This window comes from Vicia villosa, linkage group LG1 (assembly GCF_029867415.1).
Source record: "Vicia villosa cultivar HV-30 ecotype Madison, WI linkage group LG1, Vvil1.0, whole genome shotgun sequence".
In the NCBI taxonomy this organism is placed as follows: domain Eukaryota; kingdom Viridiplantae; phylum Streptophyta; class Magnoliopsida; order Fabales; family Fabaceae; genus Vicia; species Vicia villosa.
This window is the reverse complement of record NC_081180.1, coordinates 2,707,584-2,735,135: the sequence shown is the minus strand read 5'-3', so window position 1 is coordinate 2,735,135 and position 27,552 is coordinate 2,707,584. Positions and strand designations below refer to the sequence as shown.

At 36.7% G+C, this 27,552-nt stretch overlaps 1 protein-coding gene and 1 non-coding gene across 2 annotated transcripts; both read left to right on the top strand.

The window, feature by feature from the left end:
• Positions 1-7,404: 7,404 nt before the first annotated feature.
• On the top strand, positions 7,405-8,157 carry LOC131626662 (PLASMODESMATA CALLOSE-BINDING PROTEIN 5-like). Its single transcript, XM_058897501.1, has 3 exons — positions 7,405-7,540; positions 7,648-7,896; positions 7,990-8,157. The coding sequence occupies exons 1-3, from the start codon at positions 7,474-7,476 to the stop codon at positions 8,022-8,024; spliced, it is 351 nt and encodes a 116-aa protein (XP_058753484.1). The 5' UTR covers positions 7,405-7,473; the 3' UTR covers positions 8,025-8,157.
• A 19,023-nt stretch (positions 8,158-27,180) lies between these two features.
• Positions 27,181-27,287, top strand: LOC131645345 (small nucleolar RNA R71). Its single transcript, XR_009296974.1, has one exon. It is a non-coding gene; the product is annotated as a small nucleolar RNA R71 (small nucleolar RNA).
• The last annotated feature ends 265 nt before the right edge of the window (positions 27,288-27,552 follow it).

The window sequence follows — 27,552 nt, the reverse complement described above, 5'->3', positions numbered from 1 at the left end:
TGCTCGAGTGTTGGCTTCGCTCCAGACCAGGCCTCTTCAGGAGTCATTCCTTTTAAAGCAGAGGTGGGGCTCCTGTTAAGCACATGGAACGCCCAATTAACCGATTCAGACCAGAAAATCTTAGGAACTTCCTTCTTGATAAGTAAACTTTTGGCCATGTTCATGACAGCTCGGTTTTTCCTTTCGGCAACTTTGCATGTAGCCTGTGGAAGGGTTGTCTTTTTTATCCCTTCTTGTCTATAATAATTAGTAAACTCATGTGATGTAAACTCACCTCGAAGATCTATTCTCAAGCATTTCACAAATAAACTGGACTCCCTTTCTACCCGGCTTTTAAATTTCTTGAATATAGAAAATGCATCACTCTTATAAGCAATAAAATACACCCAAGCCTTCCTACTAAATTCGTCAATGAAACAAATGACGTACCTTTTTTTACCATGTGACATTGGCGATCTGGGACCTCCAATCGGGCTTCAGCTCTCCACATGGCTTTTCTTGGTATGATCTCCCTGTGTTTTTTTCCTTTCAAACACTCAGCGCATACATCAATAGTTTTTCTAGCAGCAATGATTTCTCCAAGATTTTCCAAGCCTTTAACAGTGTTGCTTCCCAAAGTTTGAAGTCCAGTATAACTAAGGTGGCCATACTTGAAGTTCCATAGATGAGCAATTTCTTGTATGTCAGTTTGGAAGCAGCATTCACTCCCTCGCCCTCGACCACCGGTGTCACCATAAGAAACCGCCAGCGTTTGTTCTTCATCTGGTTCCCTCTTGAACTTTTGTTCATGGACCAAGAGGGAACTTTGCAAGGCATCAATTGTGAGTTCATCTACATCGTTATCTTCCTCAATGGAACACACAATGTAATTCTATTTCTCCGCCAGTGTTCGCAGAATTTTCTATATGGTTTTGACATCTGTCATATCTTCACCGCAATTTCGCATGTCATTGGCTAAGGTCATCATCCTACCGAAGTAGTCATTGACTGACTCCCCTTGGTACTTTCATGGTACTTCATCTTCATGGAGTTCCACAACTTCTTAGAGGCATCCTTCTTGGTGATGGTTCTCAGAATTTATTTGTCCAAGGATTGGAACAAATAATTCTTTGTCTTCAAATCCTTAAGCATCAAATCATCCAAGGTCTTCCTCTGCGCATCTGTCTACACTTCTCCTTTGGGCACCATGTAACCGTTCTCCACCACGAACCAATATTCTCTAGATCTCAAGTGATTTTCCATGACCATGTTCCAATGATCGTGATCTCCATCGAATTTGGGAACGGAGGGTACTGAAAATCCACCATTCTTCTCTTTGGATCCCATACCCTAAACACTCTATTTTGTGGTACTCTCACACTTTTGGATCTCTCACATTTTTGAAGTCTTCCTCGCTCTAATACTAGATGCTAGCAAATATGGTAACTAACTTGTTTATTAGAATTAAATATTGCTATATAAATAGCTCACAAAAAGAAAACTGAATTGAATGCTTCCTAAGAAGCAGTGCCACTAAGTCATACTAGACTCTCTACAATTTAGGCATAATCAAAACTAACAACCATGATCCTCTCACGGTTAGTAGAGACTTAGTCAATAACATATAATAAATAACAATTAATAATAATATTAATAATAACATAACAAAAGGTACTTCAATTTTGTAGCGTTCTATCTTCTCAACAGTTTGATGCAAGCCTCCACAAACCTTAAAAGTAACCTTCTCATCTAGAAATCCTAGTATTTTCTCACTTGTTTCCCTATCAATACTTGCTTTAGCAGCTAAAAAGAATGGTATACCAAGGTTAAAGGGAACTTTGACATCATTAATCATATCATAAATGACAAAATCAACTGAAAATCTAAAGTCACCAACTTTTTCTAACACATATTACATCACACCATAAGAGTCTGTGATTGACATCTTTCCTATTTTTAAAGTCTTGTTGGTTGGTTTTACTTCTACTCCCAATTTTGTCAACATTGAGAGTTGCATCAGCCATCAGGTTGATGTTAGCTTTCCAATAGTGTATGGAATATAGAACTTACATGAGTCTTTTAACACATGTGATGGCTTCCTTTCAATTATCATACTATAATATTCAAATAATGCAACTATTTCACTGCTTAAGGGCCATATTCTCTTGGTCAAAAGATCATTCATAAACTTTGCATAAACGAGCATTTGTTATAATACTTTTGCAAAAGAGATGTTGACTTTTAACAAATTGAACATCTCCATGATTATCTTGAAATTCTCATCTTTTTCTTTCTATCTATATTAAAACTATTCAATCGGTATCATCTTTATTTTGATGTTTTGTTCAATTTTCAGTATTTGTAATTTGATTTGTTATTATTTCAATTTGTGTGAAATTCGTTTATTTGATTAGAATTACACCTTGAGTCTCCCTCACATTTAATATATAAGATTTGAATCCATATAAATGTATTTTTTAAACTTGAGAAAGTTGTTCAAAGTCAAAATCTTGCATGTTTTAATTAACTTAAAACAATATATTTTAAGCTTGATTTGAATCAAGCATATGGTTTATTCAAATAAAACATCAATTTGAAATTTGGATTTTGTTCCCAACTAGTTAATTCGAATCAAGGATATGTGTGAATCAAATCACAACACTCCTTGAGTCAAATCACAAATTATTTGACTCGAGTCATAGTTATACTTAAAAAAAAAAAAATCATATATGATTCGAATCACACTTTTGTCTTACTCAAATCATGAGTGCAAATTATGATTCAAATCAAAATGAAAACTTCCTCATTTTGCAATCTTGATTCAAGTTATTCTTTTTTGTTGATTTAAATCATAACTACATGTTTTGACTTGAATCATTTGCTCTTTTCCTCACATTTTTGTGCCCTACCTCTAGCACACATATAAATTATTTTTTCCATTTTTTTAAAGAAGAGATGAAAAATCAAAACAGGGAGATCAAGAAAGATCAAATACATACTTTCACAAATATTTAGACAAACTCATGAGTGTTTCTGCTTTCATAAACACATCATCTCCTTGTTTCAACCTTGTCAAAAACTTCCTAGAATGTTAGTCTAGTGAGATCTAAGTTATGTGAGGATAAGCTTCATCATCTTCAATCTTGAACCTTGAACCTTGAACTAAGAAACCATTGTTATGATGCTCAACTCTAAAGATTAAGTTTGAGTGGTAGATCCAAGATGCATTAGGAAAGTTATTATTTTTTTGGTGAAGTTTTGTTGTGTGTGTCAGGATAAGAAATCTTGTTGGTTAATGGTATCGGGATAAAGAATCATTTAGACTCGTGTTGCCTAAACCAATCAGCCTATAGTGTTCAATGTTGTTGATTATTCATTGTACGAAATTGTATTCTTGTATTAATTTTACAAAATTGCGGAAGACCCTACAAATTTTCAATAGTTAAACTATTGAAGACTGGGTTAAGTTCTAATGACGACCAATGAGTCGAACCTATATAAATCTGTTGTGTACATTTTTCTTCCCCTACCTCTTTTACATTTATGTATAGTATTACATGCGTTAAGGTATTTTGTCGTTTCTAGAATATTATGTTATGAGGATTTACCATGCTTATAGTGTTTAATTGTATTGCTTGTCAAAGCAACTCAACCTATCTCGGTTGTGATTATTTATGACTATCTCATGTAATTGTGATGACATTTAGATGTATCTTTTTCAATACATCCGCTATATTTTGCTTCCGATTTTTATCTGCACAACATCTTGTAAAACTTTGAATTTGTAAAACAAAATGATTTTGAAAATGAATTTGGAAAACAATATATTCAACCCCCTCTAGACCATTCGATTCTCATATTCTCCACCAACATACGTATCATATTTTAAGGGTATAATTTTAGAAGGATGCCTACATTGTACTAGGATATCAAATAGTGTAACTGAGTTGTTTTATTAAAAAGAACGTTTTGATACGCAACTCAGTTAGTAATGTTTTAGGTAAAAAAATGTAATTTTCAAAATTATTTTAAATTTGAAAACAACACACAACAATTTTTAGTAGAAAAAATTTAAAAAATACCACAAGAACTTCTCTCATTTTCTAAAATCAAAATAAACACTATATAGAAAAATAAAGAAGGGAGGATAGAAGAAAACCTCGTGATAGACTTACGATCAATAGGATCACCGGCACAATCAGCATCAGAGTAATCACGTAATCAGGAAGGAGGGAAACTGTAGAAAGAGCAGCAACATCGACATGGGACGATGGAGTCTTAAAATTCTTTCTACCTGACTTCAACAATTTTGGACATTGTGTTTTTCAATGGCCATTTTCCTTGCAAAAAGAACATTCATTAATTCCAACTCTTCCTTGTGGTTTTCTTTTGTTAAAAAGAGCAACAAAGACGGATGGAGAAGGCGAGAGATTTCCTCTCTCATGATACGAATGAGAGTGAGACTTGAGTCTTATTTCTTCTACCAACAACTCATTAATTATTCAATTTACACTGGGAAGAGAAGTGTGATGCAAAATAGTCCCACCGAGTCCTTCAAAATCATCTCAAAGAGCCATAAAAAATTGAGTCAAACGTTGATCTTCTCTATGATCAATGTATGCTTTGAAAGCTCATCATTCATTTGATTCAGTGAGTGCCAATTGATCCCACAAATTAGACATATGGCCGAATAAAATTCCTAAATAGTCATATTACTCTGTTTTAGGGCCCGAATATCAATCTCTAGCTAATATTGTTTTGCAAAATTAAATGTAACATACAAACGTTTCAAATTATCTCAAACATCCTTAGCAGTATCAGATTTTGTAAGTTGCATGCCTATCGACTGATAAACTGAATTATTATTCCAAATAAGAATCTTCGAATTATTAACATCTCATGTTTCTAAATCGTTCTCATATTTCCCATCCTTTTTATTGGTAGGCTTAAGAGAGGTTCATCAATATAACTTCACATCCTCTTTCCTTTCAAAGAAAAATTCTTTCCATAACTCCAATAAAAATAATTTTCTCCATTTAATTGAATACTAATAAATTAAAGAGAACCATTTTTATCATTTGAAATTGCAATTAATTGTGAGAGATCAATATTATATGAGCAAGTAAAATAAATGATTCACGGTTTACTAAAAAAAATTAAGAATTAGGATTTAGGATCAAAATAATTTGCAATAGAAATAAAAGATTACTCACATAAGTAAAAAGCATTCAGATTAATTAAAGTACTCAAAGTAGAATCAAATAACTACGTACGTAGCAACAAAGCACACCGGGTCCAAAAACATGTGTTTTAAAAATCGAATCGGTCATCAAATTGAGGAGGGTATTGAGTAACCGATGGTTGAATTATTAGATTATTGGTCGAACCGCGTAACTAAATCGAATTAAACCAGATAATTCGGTTGAATAAATCGGTCTCTATTGCAATACCATATATTTATTAAATCGGTCGAACTAGATGATTTAGTCTTTTAAAAAATATCACAACACCTATAAAATTTTACAATTTTAAAATATCATAATTTCACATGTTTAGTTTTTCATTCAAATTCTAAATATAATCATCACTCACAACAATATAATACAAAATATAAATTTAAATAAAATTTAAACCAAGTCTAATTGCAAACAAGGGAAAAGTTGTTCAAAATAAGGTTTAAATAAAGTCTAATTATATTTTAATTATATTTTTTATAAAAAAATCATGAAAACGGCGTTGTTTTGTGCGGAAAAGAAAAAGAATATGCATTTGAACCACTGGTTTTTTAAAACCACCGGTTCATTGGTTTTTTCTGATTCTGACCGAACCGGTGATCCCTCTCGTTCCCAGTCTGACCGGCCAGTTTGGTCCGGTTTTTAAAATACTACTTACACTGACCTCACGTAGCAACAGTAACCAAAAGGATAATGAAGTTTTGCTAGTTTAGAAGAGACACATTTTGTGAGAGACACACCACATACTCATCCAAAATCTTAAGGCTTTGGCTCCGAGTTTGGAGGGTTAACTTTTATTCATAACACCAAAAATCCTCTAATTTGAATACCATGTTAAATATGTTTGGATATCAACCCAAAAAGCTAGCTCAAAGGTGAAATTGCTCTCACATATTTATACAATCAACCGTCCATAAACCTAAGCAATGTGGGACTTCAAACAAACTCCAACAACATAAATACCAACTTCATCAAAAATCACAAGACGTAATTTAATAAAATAATTCTACTATAATAAAGTGACATATTAGTAATGCTTAAGTTCCGAGAATATGCTCATTTTAAGATATTTGGTCTGAATTCTGTTAAGTATTAGTAATTTTTATGTTGGAACACTTTATACAAAATTTTATTCAAATTTTAAATAAACTTCTTGCTAGTGAACAATGAGATTATTCCCTTTAAATATTTGGATTCCATAATGCAATGAAATTATCTAACAACTGAGATAACTGCTGTAGAAATCATTGTGGTAGAGGATCCAAATCTTTATTAATTATTTTAGTTATCAACTCTCATGAAAATCTAATATGAAAACAACACTTACTTCACTAAAAAGTCATTCCTAGACATATTTTTCTCACTATCACTCTTTGCTTATTTTTCATTGATGAGACTATCAAACTCTTCACAGAAAGCCATGAAATTTAAATGAAAAACGTATAGTATAAACAAATAATAGGGCTAACTTATGCTTTATACGTAGACTCTTATACCTTGCTTGGAAAATCAGTCATCTAGATTCCTCATTGCAAAAGAAAATATGCTTAGATTGGACCTCCCGGACAGTTTTGGCTAATATGCATAAGGATTTTCCTTATGCATCATGCATAAGTCTACATAAGTCATTGGATCATGTTTTTTTAATCCAGTATTGATTATTGAGTATTGAGTGGTGAGTATTGAGTAATAACAATTGATGTCTAGAATTTGATCCAAGAGTCCATAATAATCTATACATAGTGCATAGATTTTTATCTATGCACGGTAAGCACCCCTCCTTGCACCCCTCCTGGACTATTTATTCTTGGTATATTGTACAATAAAGTCATCAAAATCTTAATAAAAAATAATAATTAAATAAGATAATTTTTCTGAAATAATTTTTTAACCCTTTGAAAGTACTATTGTGGAGGTTCTTTGAATTTAGTTTCTTACCATGTGCAATTATGTATTTGGAAAGTCATCAATAAATTAAGAATAAAAACCGACATACAACTTTTGGAAATTCTACATCTAAGATCTGAATATGAGAAAAGCAAAAAAAGTTTAGTATAACAAAATCATGTGATTGTGATATTCTAGAAACCAAAAAAGTTTCAAATAAGTTAGCGTGACAGTGAAGAAACTGATGTAGGGCCGAAACTTGTGCCTCAGATTCTGGAAAAAATTAAATATTAGAAACTCTTTTATGAAAATATACAATATGTCATTATTTATAGGGAATATAGTTCAAGATATTAGAAACTCCTGAAGAACAATGACTTCTCCAATGCTCAAATTGTTGATAACTATGCTTCTTGCAACCCTATCATTTCAAGCATCAGGTAAAATCCGCATTATCCAAATTCGTGTTCTAATAAGTTGTATTACAAGTATATATTTCATTGTGCAGTATCTTATTTGATTATGATGAGTTACTGTGAAATTTCAGGACAATTCATGGAATGGTGCATAGCTGATGAGCAAACACCAGATGATGAGTTGCAGAGGGCCATGGATTGGGCTTGTAATGTTGGTGGAGCAGATTGCAGCAAGATAAAACCGAACCAACCATGTTATCTTCCAAATACAATCAAGGATCATGCTTCTTATGTCTTCAACAATTACTATCAGAAGTTTAAGAACAAAGGAGGATCTTGTTATTTCAACTCTGCTGCATTAATCAATGCTCTTGATCCAAGTAAATAATATCTCTTTATTTTAAATCTTTCTATTTATATGGTTTTGAAAGATTATCATTGAAAATGATATATTTTTCTTTGTTCAATGCTAGGCCATGGCTCTTGCAAGTTTGAGTTTATCCCTTGAATGAAGTTTGCAGTAAATTATTTTCTCATAGCGAAGACATTAATGAAGTCATTGAAATGTTCTGTCTATGTCATAAATTGCTGTTGTATCACATCTTGATATTAAAACATATCAAAGTGACATTGAATTCTTATTTTTCTGCAATTCAATGGCTGGCGTTTGTCAATCGGGTTTTCTAACTTTTTAAATTTCTTTATAGCATCTAACTTTCAACAAAACAAGAGTTATTTATGAAGCTAATACAAAAATTTCCTCTTAAGACAAGGAAAGTGCATTAAAACTACATTATGAATAAAAAAAAGTCATTGCTAGAGCACCTGATAACCGCATAGTTCAGAAATTACGCAACAACTAGTTTAGACAAATCCCTAGACTTAATCCATGAACTGACTGCTGCCTGTGTAGTCAAAAACCAGCCAGCCTTATTGGGAGACTCCCGAAATGGAGCGTTGAGTTCCATCAAATGCGACTCAATAACACCTGCCAAACCTTTCTCGGAATACCTGTGTTTCCCGTGGCCAGTGTTGATCCCGAGTAGAGGCGGAAGGTCCTCTCCTGATTCAAAAGACTTAGACAAGTCATTTATCCAAACATGAAATGCTGTCAGTGCAGATCCAACTGAGAGACCCTTTAAATGCAAAGACCACTGAGTTTGAGATCTGGATTGTAAATCTGTATATATCTCAAGTGTCAAACCAAGGTCAAGAAGCACACATGCTTTGTCCAGCAAATCCAAGTTGATACAAATATCAATCAGAGAATTGCAAAATGCCCTCCTTGCTCCATTAGTAATTGAACCGAAGAGTTCTATCGCATCTACCTTGAACTCTCCATCACCCTCCGGCCCCTTCACCAAATATCTCACCACCGACCCAAGTTTTGGGTTAGCCTTCGCCACACAATTTGTTATCTTACCAAGTTCTTCTTTTGGTGTTTGGGTCATAACATTCAGAAGACAAACGCAGAAGTGATCGTGCGGTTCAATGCCCATATCCAATAGCTGATTAAATGTCTTCACAACATCATCAAAAGAAGAACTTGGTAAGATAACAAATTGTGTGGCGAAGGCTAACCCAAAATTATGTGAACTTGGTAAGAACTTTGTTATCTTACCCTCTGTGTTATGTGGACTTCCTTAGCCTTATCTTGCAAATTAATGACTGGTTAGCATAAAACTTGCAAATTCAGATCGCCTGCAGTCAAAATATTGACAGCATCGCAGCATTCAGTACATTCAGGATCGTTGGATTATGATCAGACGGTTTAGAGTTTAATGTAATTTTTTATTTGTTTTAAATTAAAATATCAAACTTTTAATATAAATTATTTTATCTTGATTTAACGATAGAAAATATGTTGAATGTATAAATGCGACAATGTTCAATTGCAGTGAATAATTATGCGGCGGAGGATACATCGTAGTTTTTGATACTCTTAGTTATTTAATTAAGCATAAGGCAAGTAAGGACTTTGTGTTTAAGCGTTCTAGGACTGCCAAAGATGCTTGCATATTCTGTCTGTCTAACAGTTTCACCAGTGTTCTTAAACAGTTTTATGCTTGGATCGAATGGTGTGTTCGTTGGTTTACAGTCAATTAATTATATTTCTTTAAGATCTTTTCCACATAATGTGATTGATTCAAAGTAATTTCTTTTTCGGATCTTGTGATCTTGATACCAAAAATCACACTCGCTTGTCCGAGGTCTTTCATATCAAAGTTGTTGCATAACAATGATTTCATAGCATTAACGGCCTGAATGTTTGATCCAAATACGAGTAGATCGTCTACATATAGACATATCATATGATAATGCAGATGCGATCCTCAGATTTGTAATAAACGCATTTGTCACTTTCATTCACTTTGTACCCATTCAATATCATTAAGCTATCAAACTTTTCATTTCATTGCTTAGGAGCTAGTTTTAGTCCATACAGAGACTTATCTAACTTGCAGACCTTGTTTTCTTGTCTATGGATCACAAAACCTTCTGGTTATCCATATAGATTTCTTCTTTTAAGTCACCATTTAAAAAAGTTGTTTTAACGTCCATTTGGTGTACTATTAAGTTACAAATAGCAGCAATTAAAACAAGTACCTTAATGAATGTAATTCTAGTGACTGGAGAGAAGGTGTCGAAGAAATCTACATTTTCTCTTTGTCTAAAACCCTTGGCTACAAGGCAAGCCTTGTATTTATCAATAGTTTCATCAGTTTTTAGTTTCTTTTTCAAAACTCATTTACAACCGATTCGTTTGCAACTAGGAGACAAGCCTACTAGGTACCAGATCTTGTTAGACTCAAGAGAATCTATCTCATCATTGATAGCTTATTGCCATAAATAAGCATTTAGAGATGGCAGTGCTTCTTGAAGATGTATTGGAGCTTCTTCTACATTATAAGTCGCAAACTCGGGCCCATTTCCTTTAGCAACTCTTACTCTTTTACTTCTTCGAAGTTCGGTTTCTATGTTATCATTGCTTTCTGTACTTCTTATCACAGGAATGTGACTTTATTAGGTTCCCCCACTATTTCTCGATTTGAAAGGAAATTTGTCTTCATAGAATTCAACATCATTTGATTCTATGATCACTTTTGCAATTAGGTCATAAAACCTGTATGCCTTACTATTTGCTGCATAAATGAATACACATTCATAGGCTCGTTTAACTCGTTTCGGATCCGAAATTATGACATAAGCCAGATAGTCCCAAGTTCTCAAATAAGACAAGTTTGGTTGTCTTTTCTTTAATATCTCATAAGGTGAGATCTTACTTTTTTGACTTGGGTATTATATTCAGGACATCGCAAACAGTCAATAAAATTTCCCCCACCAGTGAGGTGCAGCACCAGAATTCATCATAATTGCAACAACATGTTCAGTAAGAGTTCTATTATTTCTTTATGCTTTACCATTCATTTAAGGAGAGTATGGAGCATTCATTTCATGTATAATTCCATGTTTAATATAAAAATCATTGAATAACTCATAGTCATATTCAGTTCCCCTATCACTACGAAGTCTCTTAATCTTCTTACTAAATTGATTCTCAACTTCAGTTATATGCATCTTAATGTCATACCCCAAAATTTGCCCTCCGCATTTCATCCTCAATAATTCAAGGTTCAAGGGACTATTCAAAGCAGCATTCTCCTATAAATTGGAATAGAGGTGTGGATAACAGGTATTTTGGGACCCAAGCGCTTGAGCACAATTAACACAAGGGTTTTATCATTTTTGGAGGTATTTCAGGGTTTTACTAACATTTTGATTATTATTTATTTTAACATGACTAACTATTTGTATTTAACATTGTTAATTGTTGTTAATATTAGGATTTTTTAATTAGCTTTTATTAATATTATTATTATTTTTATTAGGTTTTTATTTTTAGGTTTTATTAATTATCATTAGTTTATATTATTATTATTATCATTATTAGTAATTAACATTAGTTAGTATTATTAGTAAATATTATTATTACTAATTATTATTATAGGATTATCTCTAGGATTAATAGGTTTAGTCTTGGTAGGCCCATTAGATTAAGAAAACAAAAAAAACCTAATTAAAATAGAGGAATATAAAAAAGAGAGAGGATGCTGTAAGGAGGGGGGAGGCCGCAAAAAACCTTGGCTGGAGAACAGGAAAAAACGTGAAACTAGTGGCCATGGCAAAGGGATTTGGAAGCCAATTCGATCCGTTCTAAAAATCAAATCGTCTCTCTCGGTCCCTCCTGAAGCAATCCCAACCACGCCTTGACCGTAGACAAACGCAAATTGCACTCCACGTTCATAGTTTTGCGGCGTTTTAATTTCGATTTCGTTTTCAGTGATTTATTGACCGTAAACTAATTTTGGTTGCGTGTTTATGCTAGTTAGAGTGTTTGCGACGTCCCTGTGTGTCTTAATTGGAGTTTAGGTGTTTGTATGAAGATCCACCATTGTTAGGGATTAGAAGGTGGAAATTAGGATTTGTTCATAAAGATAAAATTAATCCAAACCAAGGGTACCGGTGGATTCACGGCGGATTTTCGGTTTAAATAGTATATTTAATCGTGATTTATATTCTAGTTTTGTGGAACTGAGGTTGCAGGTACTAGCCATGGCATTATTCGTGCAAAGCTGCGAAGAAGAAGAAGAACAGTCCACACGTGCATTGTATTTTATTTGAATTTGTTCATTTATTTTCATATATGACTGTTTAGAATTGTGAATTTAACACAAATTGTATGCAGCGCGCTTGGCCTGACGAGAAGCTTGGGACCAAAGGGACCTGGGTTCGATTCCAGCGTCCCACATATATTTTCCTATTTTACGCAGGATTAATACTAGGATCCAGTGTTTCGTCCCTTATGCATAAGCACCATACACCTTTAATCATCACCGCTGGATGGCACCCAGAACTGATCCAACGCACAGGAATTTGGAGGTTCCACCATGGAGCTTCATAGGTGCATCACACAAGATCAAAGCCAGGTTCTCTATATTTTTATTTTCTATTATTTAATTATTTAGATTAATGTCAATTAATTATATTTGATTTAATTTATTTATTTATTTAGGATTAGGTTATAAAATTAGGATTAGGGATGTAATTATTAGGACTTTCCCGATTATTCGATTATGTCGAGTAATTTATTTGATAAATTTTAATTAATATTAAAAATCACAAAAACCCTAGAAAGGTTATAATATTAGGGTTTGCCCAATCCCACCGGCCATTTGGCCAAGGATATTAGGATTTAATTTATTATTCGTTCCAACTAAATCTATTAGTTGCAATGGTTAATAATCGATTAATTTAATTAATCAAATCCTATAAATTGAATAAATTTATTTTGCTAAATGGTTTTAACCATCTTATTGGTTATGATGATTAGCATATTTCCCCTTATCAATTCGTTATTATTTGTAATCGAAACTATCGGTTATGAGGGGTAACGATAAATTAATAAGTTAATAATTAAAATACATCAATTTGCTAAAAGTGATAATCGAATCAATCGATTAGAATTGCCAGCAATCCTTTACTAATCTGTTAACTATGGCGATCGAATCTATTGATCGTTGCGGTTAATAGTGCCATATCAAATCAGGGTTGTACGCCCAAATCTAAAACACACTAAACCACGATACTACGGATTTTCATCCTTTCCAATCAGGCAATTCAAAATGCCCTTTCAAATCGCAAACTACGATAGGCAACTCAAATGCCTTCAAACCATCTCAAATCAAATTTCAATTCTAAGGGCGTACAACCCTTCCCCGAACTACGTTGACTCTGATTCTCCCTAAGGAGATACGTAGGCACTTGGCAACAAGGCGAGTCCCCTTCCTTCAAACCCTAATCATGTCAATGATTAAAATTATTAACCCTATTCTGTTTGTCACTTTTCTTTATATTTTGCCACAAACCTTCATCTTTGAAATGTTAGCCTTTAGGAAAGGGTTGAGGGTGCCTAACACCTTCCCTCGACCTGAATATAGTATCTTACCCTGATCTCTATACTGCGTAGGGTTTCCTATTCGCCCTTCAGAATAGGTGGCGACTCTCTAAGCTAAATTTTTAGGCAGGTTGCTACAGCTGGCGACTCTGCTGGGGACAACACTATAATGGTAATTATTATGCTCCTATAGGCTTTGGCAGGGTTTAGGTTTTTGGCAAAATTTTTTAGGGTTTGGCTAATTTGCCAAAAATTAGGGTTTATTTATATTTAAATATTTAAAGTTTTTACTTTATTTATTTATTTATAATTTCATCTTTTACATCAATTGAATAAATACCTGTTTATAAAAAAAATTTGTTTATTTAAATATTTGCTGCGTATTGTATTTTTTAAATTGCAAGCGGCCGGATTCAAGGTTAGTTTCAAATATTTAAATTTTATTTATTTATTTATTTTCCTTTTCAATTTCATTACTGCAATTCAATTAAATATTTATTTAAGTGAATATTTATTTCTATTATATTTGCTGGTGTTTTTTTATGTTGTGTTAAACCCTAAGTGTGGGAGTTAACTTTGAGACCAATAGGGGAGTATGAATCTCCTACGAGTCTCATTGATAATTCCACTCGGAGTGGGTTGAGTATTCGGAAATGTCCAAAACGAGGCTTGACTTTGTTGAGGGCAGGACTGGATACTTGGCTGATCTCTCCGGGAACCTACCCCAAAAATTCGAACCTCATGGATAAAATGAGTTGTTCTAAAACCCAAAGAGACAAAAAGTCTCGGAGGCTACGAACGACCCCATGAGACCTTCTAGAACCCCCCATAAAAAGGTTGGCTCCCTAGAGCCCCCTACGTCGAACCTATGAACTTAAGACTTTTGTGCTTTTGTGCTCATTATATGTTTGCAATTTATATACTTCGAATGTCTATACGTTTCAATTTTGCAGGTATCCCTACGTGGTCCCTAGCCTGTAGGGACTCAAATTTCTAAGACCACGTCTTTCCCACGAAGGACATCACCATCTATGCATCCCCTAGCCTGTGGGGATTTTATTTTTATATCCTTGTATTCTTACAACTACGCGTCCTTCCCACGAAGGACATTTCCATTAACGCACGTCAATTGGCCTCTCGATGGCCATGCGATCTAGTGACTGTCTCGAACGGTCACCCCGTGCTTGCTACTACGTACTCCCTAGCATATAGGGATTTTCTGTTACATCCACGTGTTTTCACAATGACGCGTCCTTCCCCGAAGGACAACTTCACTAGCATGCGTTCGATTGGCCTCTCGATGGCTATGAAATCTAGTGACCGTCCTGAACGGTCACTCCATGCTTATTCCCGCGCACCCTCTAACTTGTAGGGTTTGGATCTCCATTTAATCATCACATCCCTAGCCTGTAGGGATTTTTCTTCGTCCATATCGTCCTTAGATAGGTTGTGTTCCGCATAGAGAACCTTCCCACGAGGGACAAATTCATTGGTACATGTTGATTGGCCTCTCGACGGCCATGAGATTTAGTGACTATCTTGAACGGTCACTAGCCGCTATCTCCCGCATACTCTCGAATCCAAGGGATTTCCCTTAGCGTGTCATAACATTTACCCTGTAAAGATTCCAAGAGGGTCTAATGTCGCCTCTAAGGCTATCCCTAGGATCATATGTTACACGTCTGCATTGCATACACGGAGTTACAATATAAGGAGTCTCTCGCTTACGCATGCATTCGCATTTTCATGCAGTCATAAATTTGCATCTACATTTGCATTTCTATCTTCACCCGCATCCACACTTACCGCGCTAGCCGGTTTCCCAAAATTCCCGAAGAAGATCAAAGGATCGTAGACTATGGAGATAGGAGGATAAATTATTGAGAAGGATCTTAACCTTACAAGGAGAAAAAAGGATGCCTTTCGCCATGCCAGCCGCATGTCCATGCCTTGTCATAACAGGATTATAAATACAATAAAGGTTTTCATCGAGCAAGGACCAGTTCAACAAAGAGTTCCCTCATAGATACACTCAAGATGTATCTAGTTATAAAGGGGTTCATCTTAGAACATATCAAACTTTTGAGGACGCTCTACGATAACCTGGGGGCAAGGATTAGTCCAACTGGGGCAATATCCTGAACAAAGAGGCATAACCATGATCGCGACTTTACGTGTCTATAAATCTGATAACTGCATGTGCACAGTCGTGTCGTGTAGTTTTAAAAGATATCGAATCCACAGGGACTATGAATCGATCTACCGTTATCTAAGGTTACTATGTAAAGCTAGGAGTACTAAAATTTCGATTGTTCCTAAGGGAAAGTGATTGTGAGAAAATAACGAATAATAATAAAAGACAGGTATCAGTATGTATTTCGTTTAACTACAGGTAATCCGAAGGTCCATTGGCTTTTGCATAATTAAATTAAAAATCTTTACTAATTCAATTGATTAAAAATCCTCGTCTCAAACTTTCGCTCTGTTGAGTCAGACTACTATCCTAATCCTAATGTACGCTTTCGCCATCCCATTAGATTTTAGAAGAGCTTTTTGGAAACAATGTAATTAATAAAATGCCTATTTTACGAGGTTGTTATCTATTTAAATCTCCTAATCTCAAACTTTCGCTCTGTTGACTCGGAACATGCTAATATCCCTAACGTACGCTTTCGCCATCCCGCTCGAGTGTAAAAACAATTTTTGAAAATAAATAAGTCCCAATTAGTTTTAATACGCTTTCGCCATCCTTAAAACTAATGTCCTATGTCTACTATCCAGTTAAAGATCTCAAACTTTCGCTCTATTGATTTTAACCTTTGACCGTCCTAATCCCTCAAACTTTCGCTCTATTGGTTTTAAGACTTACTAATTAAACTAGACATATAAACCAAAAATAAGTGATAATTAATAAAACATAATTTAAGCCAATTTATTTCGGATCCCTACGGTTAACTTACTTTACATACCGACACCTTTAGTATTTTAGCCAGACATATTAATACGATTAAACATACATATATTGGTTCGGTTCATAATAATAAGCATATTAAATGGCATATAATATATCATGCAGATAAATAATATAAATAAGGCGGTAAATAAAAAACCTGAATTAAAATAAATCTGGATTGAATTGAATCTTGAAGTACTCGAACTTCCACCACAGGTTGGCTGGATCGTTCTTCAGAATTTAAATGGCAGAAAATAAAAAACAAGGAAAATAAAGCGATAAATCTAACGTAAGGCTAGATCTATGAAAAGTTCACAACAATTTCCAGTGTAGAAATCGTTGTGAGAAAATAGACGGTTAAATGAAAACAGAATAAGGAAAAGCAGTTCGCGGTACAATTTCGGCAGCACTTCGTTGGCAGGAAATCGGACACTTTGGACTGAAGTGACTGCCTCTATTTATAGGTGAGGCTTTGCAGTTGCTTTGCGTGAAAAACGGAACTTTTTGCAGACCGGGACTTGGAGACGTGGGTCTCCGTTTCTTCAGGAGGACTTGAGACGTGCGTCTCAAGTGGAGAAAATCTTGGGCAGTTGGAGACGGGCGTCTCCTCTTGGTGACGTGGCAGAAGAGAACGTGGAGACGTGCGTCTCCACTTGCTTGCAGGTCTGGGCCACGCGCCTTTTGATTCATGGTGGGCTGAATATCTCTTTTGGGCCTTTTGGGTCCTAATTGCACCCTTCTTTCACTTCAGCACTCCCTTTTCATCTTTTAGGCATAAATATTGGTCATTTAAGCTCAATTTTCTTTCCTTTTCGCAAATAGTCGAAATTGAAGTGTAAAACCTGAAATAAAGCAAATACACGCGTAATATCATAATAAATTAACATAATAAACGGAAAATGCTATAAATATCTATGGATTTTAGGCTAAATATACGATATAAAATCGTGTTATCAAATTCCCCCAGACTTGAACCTTTGCTTGTCCTCAAGCAAAATAAGAAGATAAAGATAAATGAAACACACTTCCACCACGTCGTTCAGTCATACTTAGCTACATAGTGTTCTTATTCGGAAGTAACGAATCTTAGCAATAAACCTATAGTAACAACACTAAACAACTCCCAGTATGCATACCAATCCGAATCATGCCATTATAGCTCGACCTATTTGACTTGTCATCATGTTTCACCCTTTTCATTCGCGCGCAATCACATTAAGCCCATTATCTTGACACGCACATAGCAGAGTAGTCGGTTAGTGACTATGATCCTTCTCATGGAGTTCTGGCACAATATGTGGTATACTCCTTAGCATTCACTTGTAGATTGTGGGGAATCGGACAATAGTCCTTCCTACCAAGTTCATTACCAGATGACTTCTGAACCAATCGACAGTGAGTTTTTAAATTCTTTGTATATGAGATTTGCGACCGTTAGGTTAAATGATCTTGTGAGGATCACCTTACTTAGTAGGCACATTTCTTCTTATAGTTGAACACATAATTATTATGAGGATCATACACTTATATTCATCGACTCTCTGCGTAGTTTGTATCTAAGACGGTGCCGACTGCTAGAATAAACTACTAAGGGTTGTTTCAAAACTTAAAGTCGATGGTTTTGGTATAACGGGTATTCAAATCGGTTATGTATACTCGGGGGTTTTAGAGTGTTGCGACTATTAACTTGAATCAATCTTTATGCGTTTAGTGTTTGAGTAGCTTCGTATTTCGCGAACGTGTGGGGTTTTGCGTTTATCGTTTAGGAGCAAAATTTTTTGTTATGGCTCAAGAAAATGGAAGAAATTGAAATAACTACGAAATTATACATATAAGACTTAAATTCCATAAATATTCTTTATTGAATTAGAAAAACATTACAAGGAAGGGAAATAACTGAAGGGAAAAATAAAACTAAAGGAAATAGGAAATAGAAATAATACGACTCCCCCAGACTTAGATGATGCAATGTCCTCAGTGCATAAGAACTACTCCTCATTGTTGCGGTTTCGAGAACTGCTCGCGCCTCTTGTACGAACACGGCGACGTCTATCAGGAGAGTCATTAACACGAATGTCAAGATCATGCAAATATGTGGCAATTTCAGCGTATTGACTTTCGTTCCTAATAGCATAGTCACGGTGCTCCTGTTGCATCTCTCGGATGAGCCTAATTGTTTCAGTTTGGTTTGTCTGCATAGCTTGAACGAGTTGATCTTGGCGTTGAATAGCAGCATACATGGCTTCAAGAGTGATAGGCGGAGGGTTGTTTGGAGGAGGTTGGTTGACATCAGCTTGCCCTTGGTTGAGTTCTTCTTCATTTGCATCCATAGGTTCATTAGGATGTTCTTGTTGGTCATCGTGAGGGTTGTCTTCAATAAGCCTCCAACGTTGAACATAACGGATGTTAATTCTTTCAGGACAAGGAAGGATGACATAAGGAATAGGAACTTTGTTGACGACCAAAGTGTATCGGCCATCATGGCGGGGTGAAACCAAGTGGGAATCGCGGCAGTAAGTGAGATCGAGTGACTGAGCAGGCTTCATGAGATGAGAGAGTGATAGGAGCTCGTCACCAAGACCTAAAGCACAGGCCAAGGTAGTAATAATGCCTCCAAGCAAGAATGGATTTGTAGCGGGGGCGTTAACTAAACCTTGGATGTGTTGGAACATAAACGGTGCGGCATTGAAACGGATATTGTTAAGCGCACAGTAAAGGAAAAATAATTCATTTTGGTTTACCTTGTGGTTGTTGGATCTTGCAAAAATAATATGCCCCAAGACACGTTGAAAATAACGTATAGCGGGGTTTTGAATGTGAGAAGCATGAAGAGCTCTCCAACCGGTAGGATTTTCTCCAGTGAGATGGAACCAAAATTCAAAAGCGAGATCCTCCCAGGATCGACCATTGAGTTCTTGAAAGATTGAGCGGTGAGCAATTGGAGCATGATTAAAATGCAAATATGAAGCTACGACATCTTGATCTAGAGCATATTCACGGTTGAACATCCGGAATTGGATGCTACCGGTTGAGAATGGTTGAGTAGAGGGAGTGTCGTAGTTGAAGGAACTCAAAAATTCTAAGACGAGCGGCTCATAAGTAGGTACGGGTTCGGTACAAAGATGGTGGAGGCTAGATTTAGTGAGCAAACGGGTGACACCATCAATGAGACCCAAAGTTTCTAGACACTCGGTGTTCACAAATTTTGTGGGAACAACCGAACGTTCGTAGAAAGCAACATATTTTGTTCGTTGAGCATCATCTCGGAAGATAATGTTTGAAAGGTCGGGAGGTGGTCGCTCGGGACGCTCACCACGGATTAATGAACGTGGAGGCATGGTGAGTATGGAAATGAAAAATAAAAAATGTAGTGTAGAAGAGTAGAGAATGGTATGATAGTTGTGAGGAAGAAGAGTGGTGGTGGTGTGGTTTTATAGTGAGGTTTGAAAATGGGGTGGTAAATGGAGAATTAAAATGGATTAATGGTGGTGGTTGAAGTTTGAATAGAATAGAAGAATGGGAAATGAATGGAGTTTAAGAGGTGAATGATGGAGGATGAATGAGGTTAATGGAGTTTAAATGGAATAAATAGGGGAAGAATGAAGAAGATTGAAAGATGAAATTTGAAATTCAAATTCAAAATTCAAGAGGGAAAGAGAGATGGTCTGCGTGGTCAAATGCAGACTGCTGGCCTTGGGAGACGTGCGTCTCAGGCAGTCAGTCTGCTGGGGCAGAGCATGGAGACGTGCGTCTCCTGTCCCTTGTTTCGTGTCAGCCGGCCCCACACAGATGGAGACGGGCGTCTCCTGTTGCAGGCAGGTGGGTCACGCATGCAAGTGACCAGACAGTGCTGACAGATACCATTAACAGCAAAAAGTGTCCATCAGTTCAGAACAATGTCTTATTTTAATACTATTAACAGCAAAGAGTGATAGCCAGGCAAATATATATAGCAGTTAATAGCAGTGTATTATAACACAACAGCAGTAGTGAATAAAATATTGCATTTTAAAATTAAATCAGTACTGAGTGTTAACAATAGCAGAATGGAAAAGTGCAGAAAAAATGAAAATCTATACTAGAAATAGAAATTACTAAAACTAGAAATAAAAATCTAATAATCTAAAACGGTAACATCTAGCCACGTCTATTGTTGTTTTGATTAGACTGAATGTGTTTGAAAACTTCGTCGAACTGAGCATTGACGGTGTCGATGAAATCGAAGAAATGCATTTGCAAAGTGTGAAGCTCGTTGCGCACATGTTGTACATCTTGTTGTAGTGCATTGATTGCTTGTTCGTGCGTGTTCAGATTGGGCATCCTTTGATTTACCGATGCGGTGGACGTAGCGGGTTGTTGTGGCTCGAGTTCGACATCAGTCATGTCAACAGTGTATTCATCAGCAGAATCTTCAGAAGGTGTCTCAGGCTCGTACTCGGGTATAGGCTCGTCTTCTGATAAAGGTTCATATTCAGGAATCGGTTCATCAACAGGAAGAGGTTCATAATAACCAGGTGGTGTTTCAGGTTCAGATTCGGATGCAGGAATTTCCTCATCAACATGTTCATAAGCTTGAGGAGTTTCAGGTGAGGGTTCTCTCTCAGGAATCTGACCATAGTAAAGCCAGTTGGCAGGGTTGTGCACACTTGTCCTAGGATTCGGTAAGGTGAACTGATACCAAACTTTGTTATCAATGAGCAATTCAAACCGATGAGGTCCAAGATTACCGATGATACCTCGATTAAAGCAGAAATTGATGTCCATAGAGGTATGGGTACCAAAAGGTGTCAATCTAAGCAAAGGTACTCTCATTCCTATGGCATTAGCAATCATAGTGACAAATCCGCCGATCCTAATGGGTGAAACTTCGTCTTGCGTGATGCGCTCGAAGTTTGTTAGCATGAATGCGATGGCATTGACCGGGCGATTCTGAGAGGAGCAGAACATGATGAATAACTCTTCTCTAGTAACTTCAGTGACATTATCAGGCTTTCCAAAAATGTAGTGAGCAAGGATCTTGTGAAAGTAGCGGAAAGCAGGATTGTGGATATTCTCAGATTGAAATTCATTCTCTTCAGGGTTATCATTTCCAGTGATTTTCCCCCAGAATTTTTCCAGCTCCCAGTATGGAAGGTTTTCTTCAGCTACTTTGGCATATGCATCGGGTCCATGAGGTAGTTCTAACATTTTAGCAAAGTCTCCCATGCAAAAGTTAAATTCCATTCCAAAGAGTCGAAAAAGGATGACTCCTTTCTTCAGTCCTTGTCCACTGTTTGGAAGATAGGTCAGTGAGCTCAAAAATTCCAAAGTGAGTTTCCGGTAGGTATTAAACTTGCGGAACAAGTGGTAACCAGTCCAACCGACTTGGTTAAGCAGGTGCAAAACGCTTTCTTGGATGCCAAGTCGTATCATAGTCGATTGGTCAGGGTAGCAAGTCAGATCTATTTGTCTTTCAGCCAGCTTGTTGAATCTTGCTTCTTGTCCTCTACCACGGAACACAACTTCCATATTATCAACTCCTTCCATCGTAGTTAGTAGTTAATTGAAAAACCTAGAAGTTGAAAATATTAGGATAAGTTAGAATTAGGCTAGTGTTTATTTAAAATAAAATAAAAAGTTAAAATTAAGCTTAGGTAACAAGTTATAATAATAAATATAATTATAACGGAAATATTTTCTCAAATCAAGATAGTAGCTATAATTATAATAATTATTATAAGATGTATGAAAAATCAAAAATGATTAAAATTAAAATTAAAAATAGAATAAAGTTTTAAAAATGAAAAATAAAAATAAAAAATTAGAAAAATTAAAGTTTTAAATAAAAGAAAAAATAGAAGAATAAATAAATGTGGGTTGTCTCCCACCAAGCGCTTTGTTTATTGTCGTAAGCTCGACGATTTAAAAATAGAAAACTATTTTTTCGAAAGAGCGGGCAGTTCGTCAAGTTTAAAAACTTCGATGTTTTCATCGTATTCGAGATGATGGTAATACTTAAGACGTTGCCCATTTACGACAAAAGGTTTGACGGTTTCTCCTTTGATTTCTATCGCTCCGCTCGGAAATATGTTAGTTATTTCGAAAGGGCCAGACCATCTAGATCGTAACTTACCAGGAAATAATTTTAGTCTAGAATTAAATAAGAGCACTTTATCGCCTATGCTAAAATTTTTCCTAGATATACGCTTGTCGTGCCATTTTTTCGTTCGCTCTTTATAGATTTTGGCGTTTTCGTAAGCGTCTTGTCTAAGTTCTTCTAATTCGTTTATGTCTAGAAGTCGTTTCTCACCAGCGGCAGTGTAGTTTAGGTTTAAGTTCTTAATGGCCCAATAGGCTTTATGTTCTAACTCTACTGGTAGGTGGCATGATTTTCCATAAACGAGTTTGAATGGGGTAGTTCCTATTGGAGTTTTGAAAGCTGTTCTATAAGCCCATAAAGCTTCATTTAGCTTGGTTGACCAATCTTTCCTAGATATAGCAACAGTTTTCTCCAATATTTGTTTTATTTCGCGGTTAGATACTTCTACTTGACCGCTTGTTTGTGGATGGTATGGTGTGGCTATTCGATGATTTACTCCATATTTTCGAAGGAGTTTCTCAAGTATTCTTGAAATGAAATGGGAACCACCATCGCTAATTACCAATCTTGGCACACCGAACCTAGGAAAAATGACGTTTTTGAAAAGTTTAATAACTACTCGTGTATCGTTCGTAGGGGAAGCAATAGCTTCTATCCATTTTGAAACGTAATCGACGGCTACGAGTATATATTGATTTCCAAACGATGACGGAAACGGTCCCATGAAGTCTATTCCCCAGACGTCAAATATTTCTACTTCTAGAATGCCTTTTTGAGGCATTTCATCGCGTCTTGAAATGTTTCCAGTTCGTTGGCATCTATCACAGCTTAGTATAGCAAAATGGACGTCTTTCCACAGGTTGGGCCAGAAAAGTCCAGATTGAAGGATTTTGGCGCAGGTTCTAGATGTGCTATGGTGTCCTCCACACGGTGCAGAATGACAATGTGTTATTATGCTTCTTATCTCTTCCTCGGGTACACAACGTCTAAAGATTCCATCGGGGCCTCTTTTGAAAAGGAGTGGGTCGTCCCAATAGTAATATTTTAGGTCATGGAAGAATTTCTTCTTCTGTTGGTAGCTTAGATCAGGAGGAAGCACACCAGCAGCTAGGTAATTTACGAAATCTGCATACCAAGGTGCGTCAGATCGGGCTAAAGCTATTTCAGCTAATTTCTCGGTTTCAGAGTTTGGACGGTATGGTTCGAATTCATTTGCTTCTAATTGGGCGATGAGTCTTTCATAAGGGAAATCATCGTCAATTGGTACTTGTTCGGGTTTCAGATTTTCCAATCGAGAGAGGTGGTCTGCTACGACATTTTCAGTGCCTTTCTTATCTTTAATTTCCAGGTCGAATTCTTGCAGTAACAAGATCCATCTCAAAAGTCTTGGTTTAGCGTCCTTTTTGGTTAGGAGGTACCTAATGGCGGCGTGGTCAGTGTATATGATTATTTTGGCTCCTACCAGGTAAGAACGGAATTTGTCTAGTGCGAATACGACAGCTAATAATTCTTTTTCTGTCGTGGCATAATTCATCTGAGCTTCGTCTAGGGTTCTACTTGCATAATATATGACATGTAGTTTCTTATCCTTTCTTTGTCCTAGAACGGCTCCTACAGCATAATCACTCGCGTCACACATTATTTCGAAAGGCTCATTCCAGTCGGGAGGTTGCATGATTGGCGCAGAGATCAATGCTTGTTTAAGCGTTTGAAATGCTTCAGTGCATTTATCGGTGAAAACAAATTCGGCGTCTTTCATGAGTAGTTCAGTTAAGGGTTTGGTTATTTTAGAGAAATCCTTAATGAAGCGTCGGTAAAAACCAGCATGTCCCAGAAAACTTCTTATTTCTCTAACGGTTTTGGGAGGTTGAAGGTTTTCGATAATTTCGATTTTTGCTTTATCAACTTCGATTCCTCTATCGGATACGATGTGTCCAAGTACAATTCCTTGTCGAACCATGAAATGGCATTTTTCCCAATTAAGGACTAGGTTTACGCTTACGCATCGTCTAAGCACCATTTCAAGGTTTTCTAAACATGTTTCAAAACTTCCTCCACAGACAGAGAAGTCGTCCATAAAGACCTCCATTATTCCATCTAGGAAGTCGGCAAATATTGCCATTATGCATCTTTGGAAGGTCGCGGGTGCATTGCAGAGTCCAAAAGGCATTCGTCTATAAGCGAATGTACCATAAGGACAGGTGAATGTGGTCTTCTCTTGGTCGTCAGGGTGGATAGGAATTTGGAAAAATCCGGAGTATCCATCCAGATAACAAAAATGTGAGTGTTTAGCTAAGCGTTCGAGCATTTGATCTATGAAAGGTAAAGGGAAATGGTCTTTTCGGGTAGCTTTATTTAGCTTCCTATAGTCAATGCACATTCTCCATCCAGTTTGGGTACGTTGTGCTACAGATTCTCCTTTTGCATTAGTGATTACAGTGACTCCTCCTTTCTTTGGTACGACGTGAACGGGGCTAACCCATTTACTATCGGATATAGGATATATTATTCCAGCTTCTAGCAGTTTTTGGATTTCCTTTTTAACCACATCGCTCATAATAGGATTTATTCGCCTTTGATGTTCCCTAGAGGTTTTACTATCGTCTTCGAGCATAATGCGGTGCATACACAGAGAAGGGCTTATACCTTTCAGATCTGATATGTTGTATCCTAAAGCGGTAGGGTATTTTCTTAGGACATTAAGTAATTTTTCAGTCTCGGTTCGTCCTAAGTTGGCGTTCACTATAACTGGTCGGTTTAGTTCTTCGTCTAGAAATTCGTATCTAAGATCGGTAGGAAGTGTCTTCAGCTCTATAGCAGGTTTCTTTGGTCCAGGTATAGGATCAGGGGTTAAAGCTAAGCATTCACTCAGGTGGTTATCTTGATATTCCTCACGCCAGTTGTCATCTTCAAAAATTGGCGGCATAGGAATTCTTAGGGTTTCGGTTTCCTTATTTGGTTCGGATTTTATTTCCTTGACACACTCGTCGATTATGTCAGCAGAACAGCATGTGTCAATTATAGAAGGTGCTTTTAGGAATTGGGAAAGGATAAATTCTATTTTCTCTTCTCCTACTTCGAAAGTAAGCTTTCCTCGCTTTACATCTATAATTGCACCAGCGGTTGCTAAAAATGGTCTTCCTAAAATGATCGGGATGTTAGAATCTTCTTGGATATCCATAATGATGAAGTCAGTTGGGATGTAGAATTGACCTACACGAACAGGGATATTCTCTAACATTCCTACAAGATATTTAACTGAACGGTCTGCTAGTTGAAGAGACATTCTTGTTGCTTTAAGCTCACCTAGATTGAGTTTCTTACAGGTCGAAAGAGGCATCAAACTAACACTAGCTCCTAAATCGCACAAGGCTTTCTCTATGATGGTTTTTCCAATTACGCAGGGTATAGAGAAACTACCAGGGTCTTTCAGTTTTGGAGGCATGTTATTTTGGATGATAGCGCTACATTCAGCGGTAAGCGTTATAGTTTCGTTATCCTCGAGTTTCTTTTTGTTTGATAAGATTTCTTTTAAGAACTTAGCGTACGAAGGCATCTCAGTTATGGCTTCTGTGAATGGTATGGTTATGTTTAATTGCTTCAGAAGTTCTACAAATCTTTTAAATTGCGCTTCGGTTTTTGATTTGGCTAATCTTTGAGGGTAAGGAATTTGTGGCTTATAAGACGGGGGTGGAACATAAGGTTTCTCTTTTTCGGGTTCCACTTCGTTATTGTTCTCTTTAGTCTTAGCAGTTTGTTCGTCGGTTGTTTTCTTTTGGGTTTCCTTTGGCTCTTGTTGTGACATGGGTACGTTTTGGGTTCTAGGATCTATGGGTCCATCGTAATTAGTTCCACTTCGTAGTGTTATCGCGTTCGCATGTCCTTTAGGATTAGGTTGTGGTTGAGCAGGAAACGTGCCAGCAGGGGCAGCAGTAGGTGCTTGTTGTTGAGCTACTTGTGAGATTTGAGTTTCTAACATTTTGTTATGCGTAGCTAAAGCATCTACTTTGTTCGATAGTTGTTTTAGTTGCTCGCTATTGTGGATGTTTTGATTCAGGAAGTCTTTATTGGTTTGTTGTTGGGAAGCTATAAAGTTCTCCATCATGATTTCTAGGTTTGACTTCCTAGGGGTGTTTTGAGCAGCTACAGGCGCTTTTTGGTAGCCAGGTGGTACAGCAGGTGCTTGTCCAACCGCGTACAACGCATTGTTGTTCTTATAAGAAAAGTTCGGGTGGTTTTTCCATCCAGGGTTGTACGTGTTAGAATAAGGGTTTCCTTGAGCGTAATTTACTTGATCAGATGGGACTCCAGTCAAGAGTTGGCATTCAGCAACTACATGCCCAGTCAATCCACAAATCTCGCAGTTAGGTGCTACAGCGGCAGCGGTGGCTGAAGGAGTGATGGTTAAATTCTCGATCTTTTGAGTTAAAGCGTCTACTTTAGCGTTAACGCGGTCTATACCACTAATTTCGTACATTCCTCCTTTGGTTTGGGCTTTCTCTAGAGCGGCGCGTTCTCCTCCCCATTGGTAATGATTTTGTGCCATGTTCTCTATGAGTTTGTATGCTTCATCATGGGGTTTGTCCATTAATGCTCCGCCAGCAGCGGCATCTATAGTCATTTTAGTGTTATATAAGAGACCACCATAAAAGGTATGGATGATCAGCCATGGTTCGAGTCCATGATGAGGGCATATTCTAAGCATGTCCTTGTAACGTTCCCAAGCTTCGAAGAGCGATTCGTTATCTTTCTGGGTAAATCCGTTGATTTGACCTCTAAGCATAGCAGTCTTGCTAGGCGGAAAGTATCTTGCTAAGAATACTCTCTTCAATTCGTCCCACGTAGTTATGGAATTGGAAGGCAGGGATTGAAGCCACGCTCTCGCTCTATCTCTCAAGGAGAAAGGGAAAAGGCGTAATCGAATAGCTTCGGAACTAACGTTGTTGGCTTTGATAGTGTCGGCGTATTGCACGAACACGGATAAATGGAGATTGGGGTCGTCTACAGGGCTTCCAGAGAATTGATTCTGTTGAACAGCTTGGACCAGT

Excerpts from the sequence above, each read along its gene's own strand:
- LOC131626662 (XM_058897501.1), top strand. The coding sequence starts at position 7,474 with ATGACTTCTCCAATGCTCAAATTGTTGATAACTATGCTTCTTGCAACC. Across the intron at positions 7,541-7,647 it reads CCTATCATTTCAAGCATCAG|GACAATTCATGGAATGGTGC; the intron begins GTAAAATCCGCA and ends GTGAAATTTCAG. Across the intron at positions 7,897-7,989 it reads AATCAATGCTCTTGATCCAA|GCCATGGCTCTTGCAAGTTT; the intron begins GTAAATAATATC and ends GTTCAATGCTAG.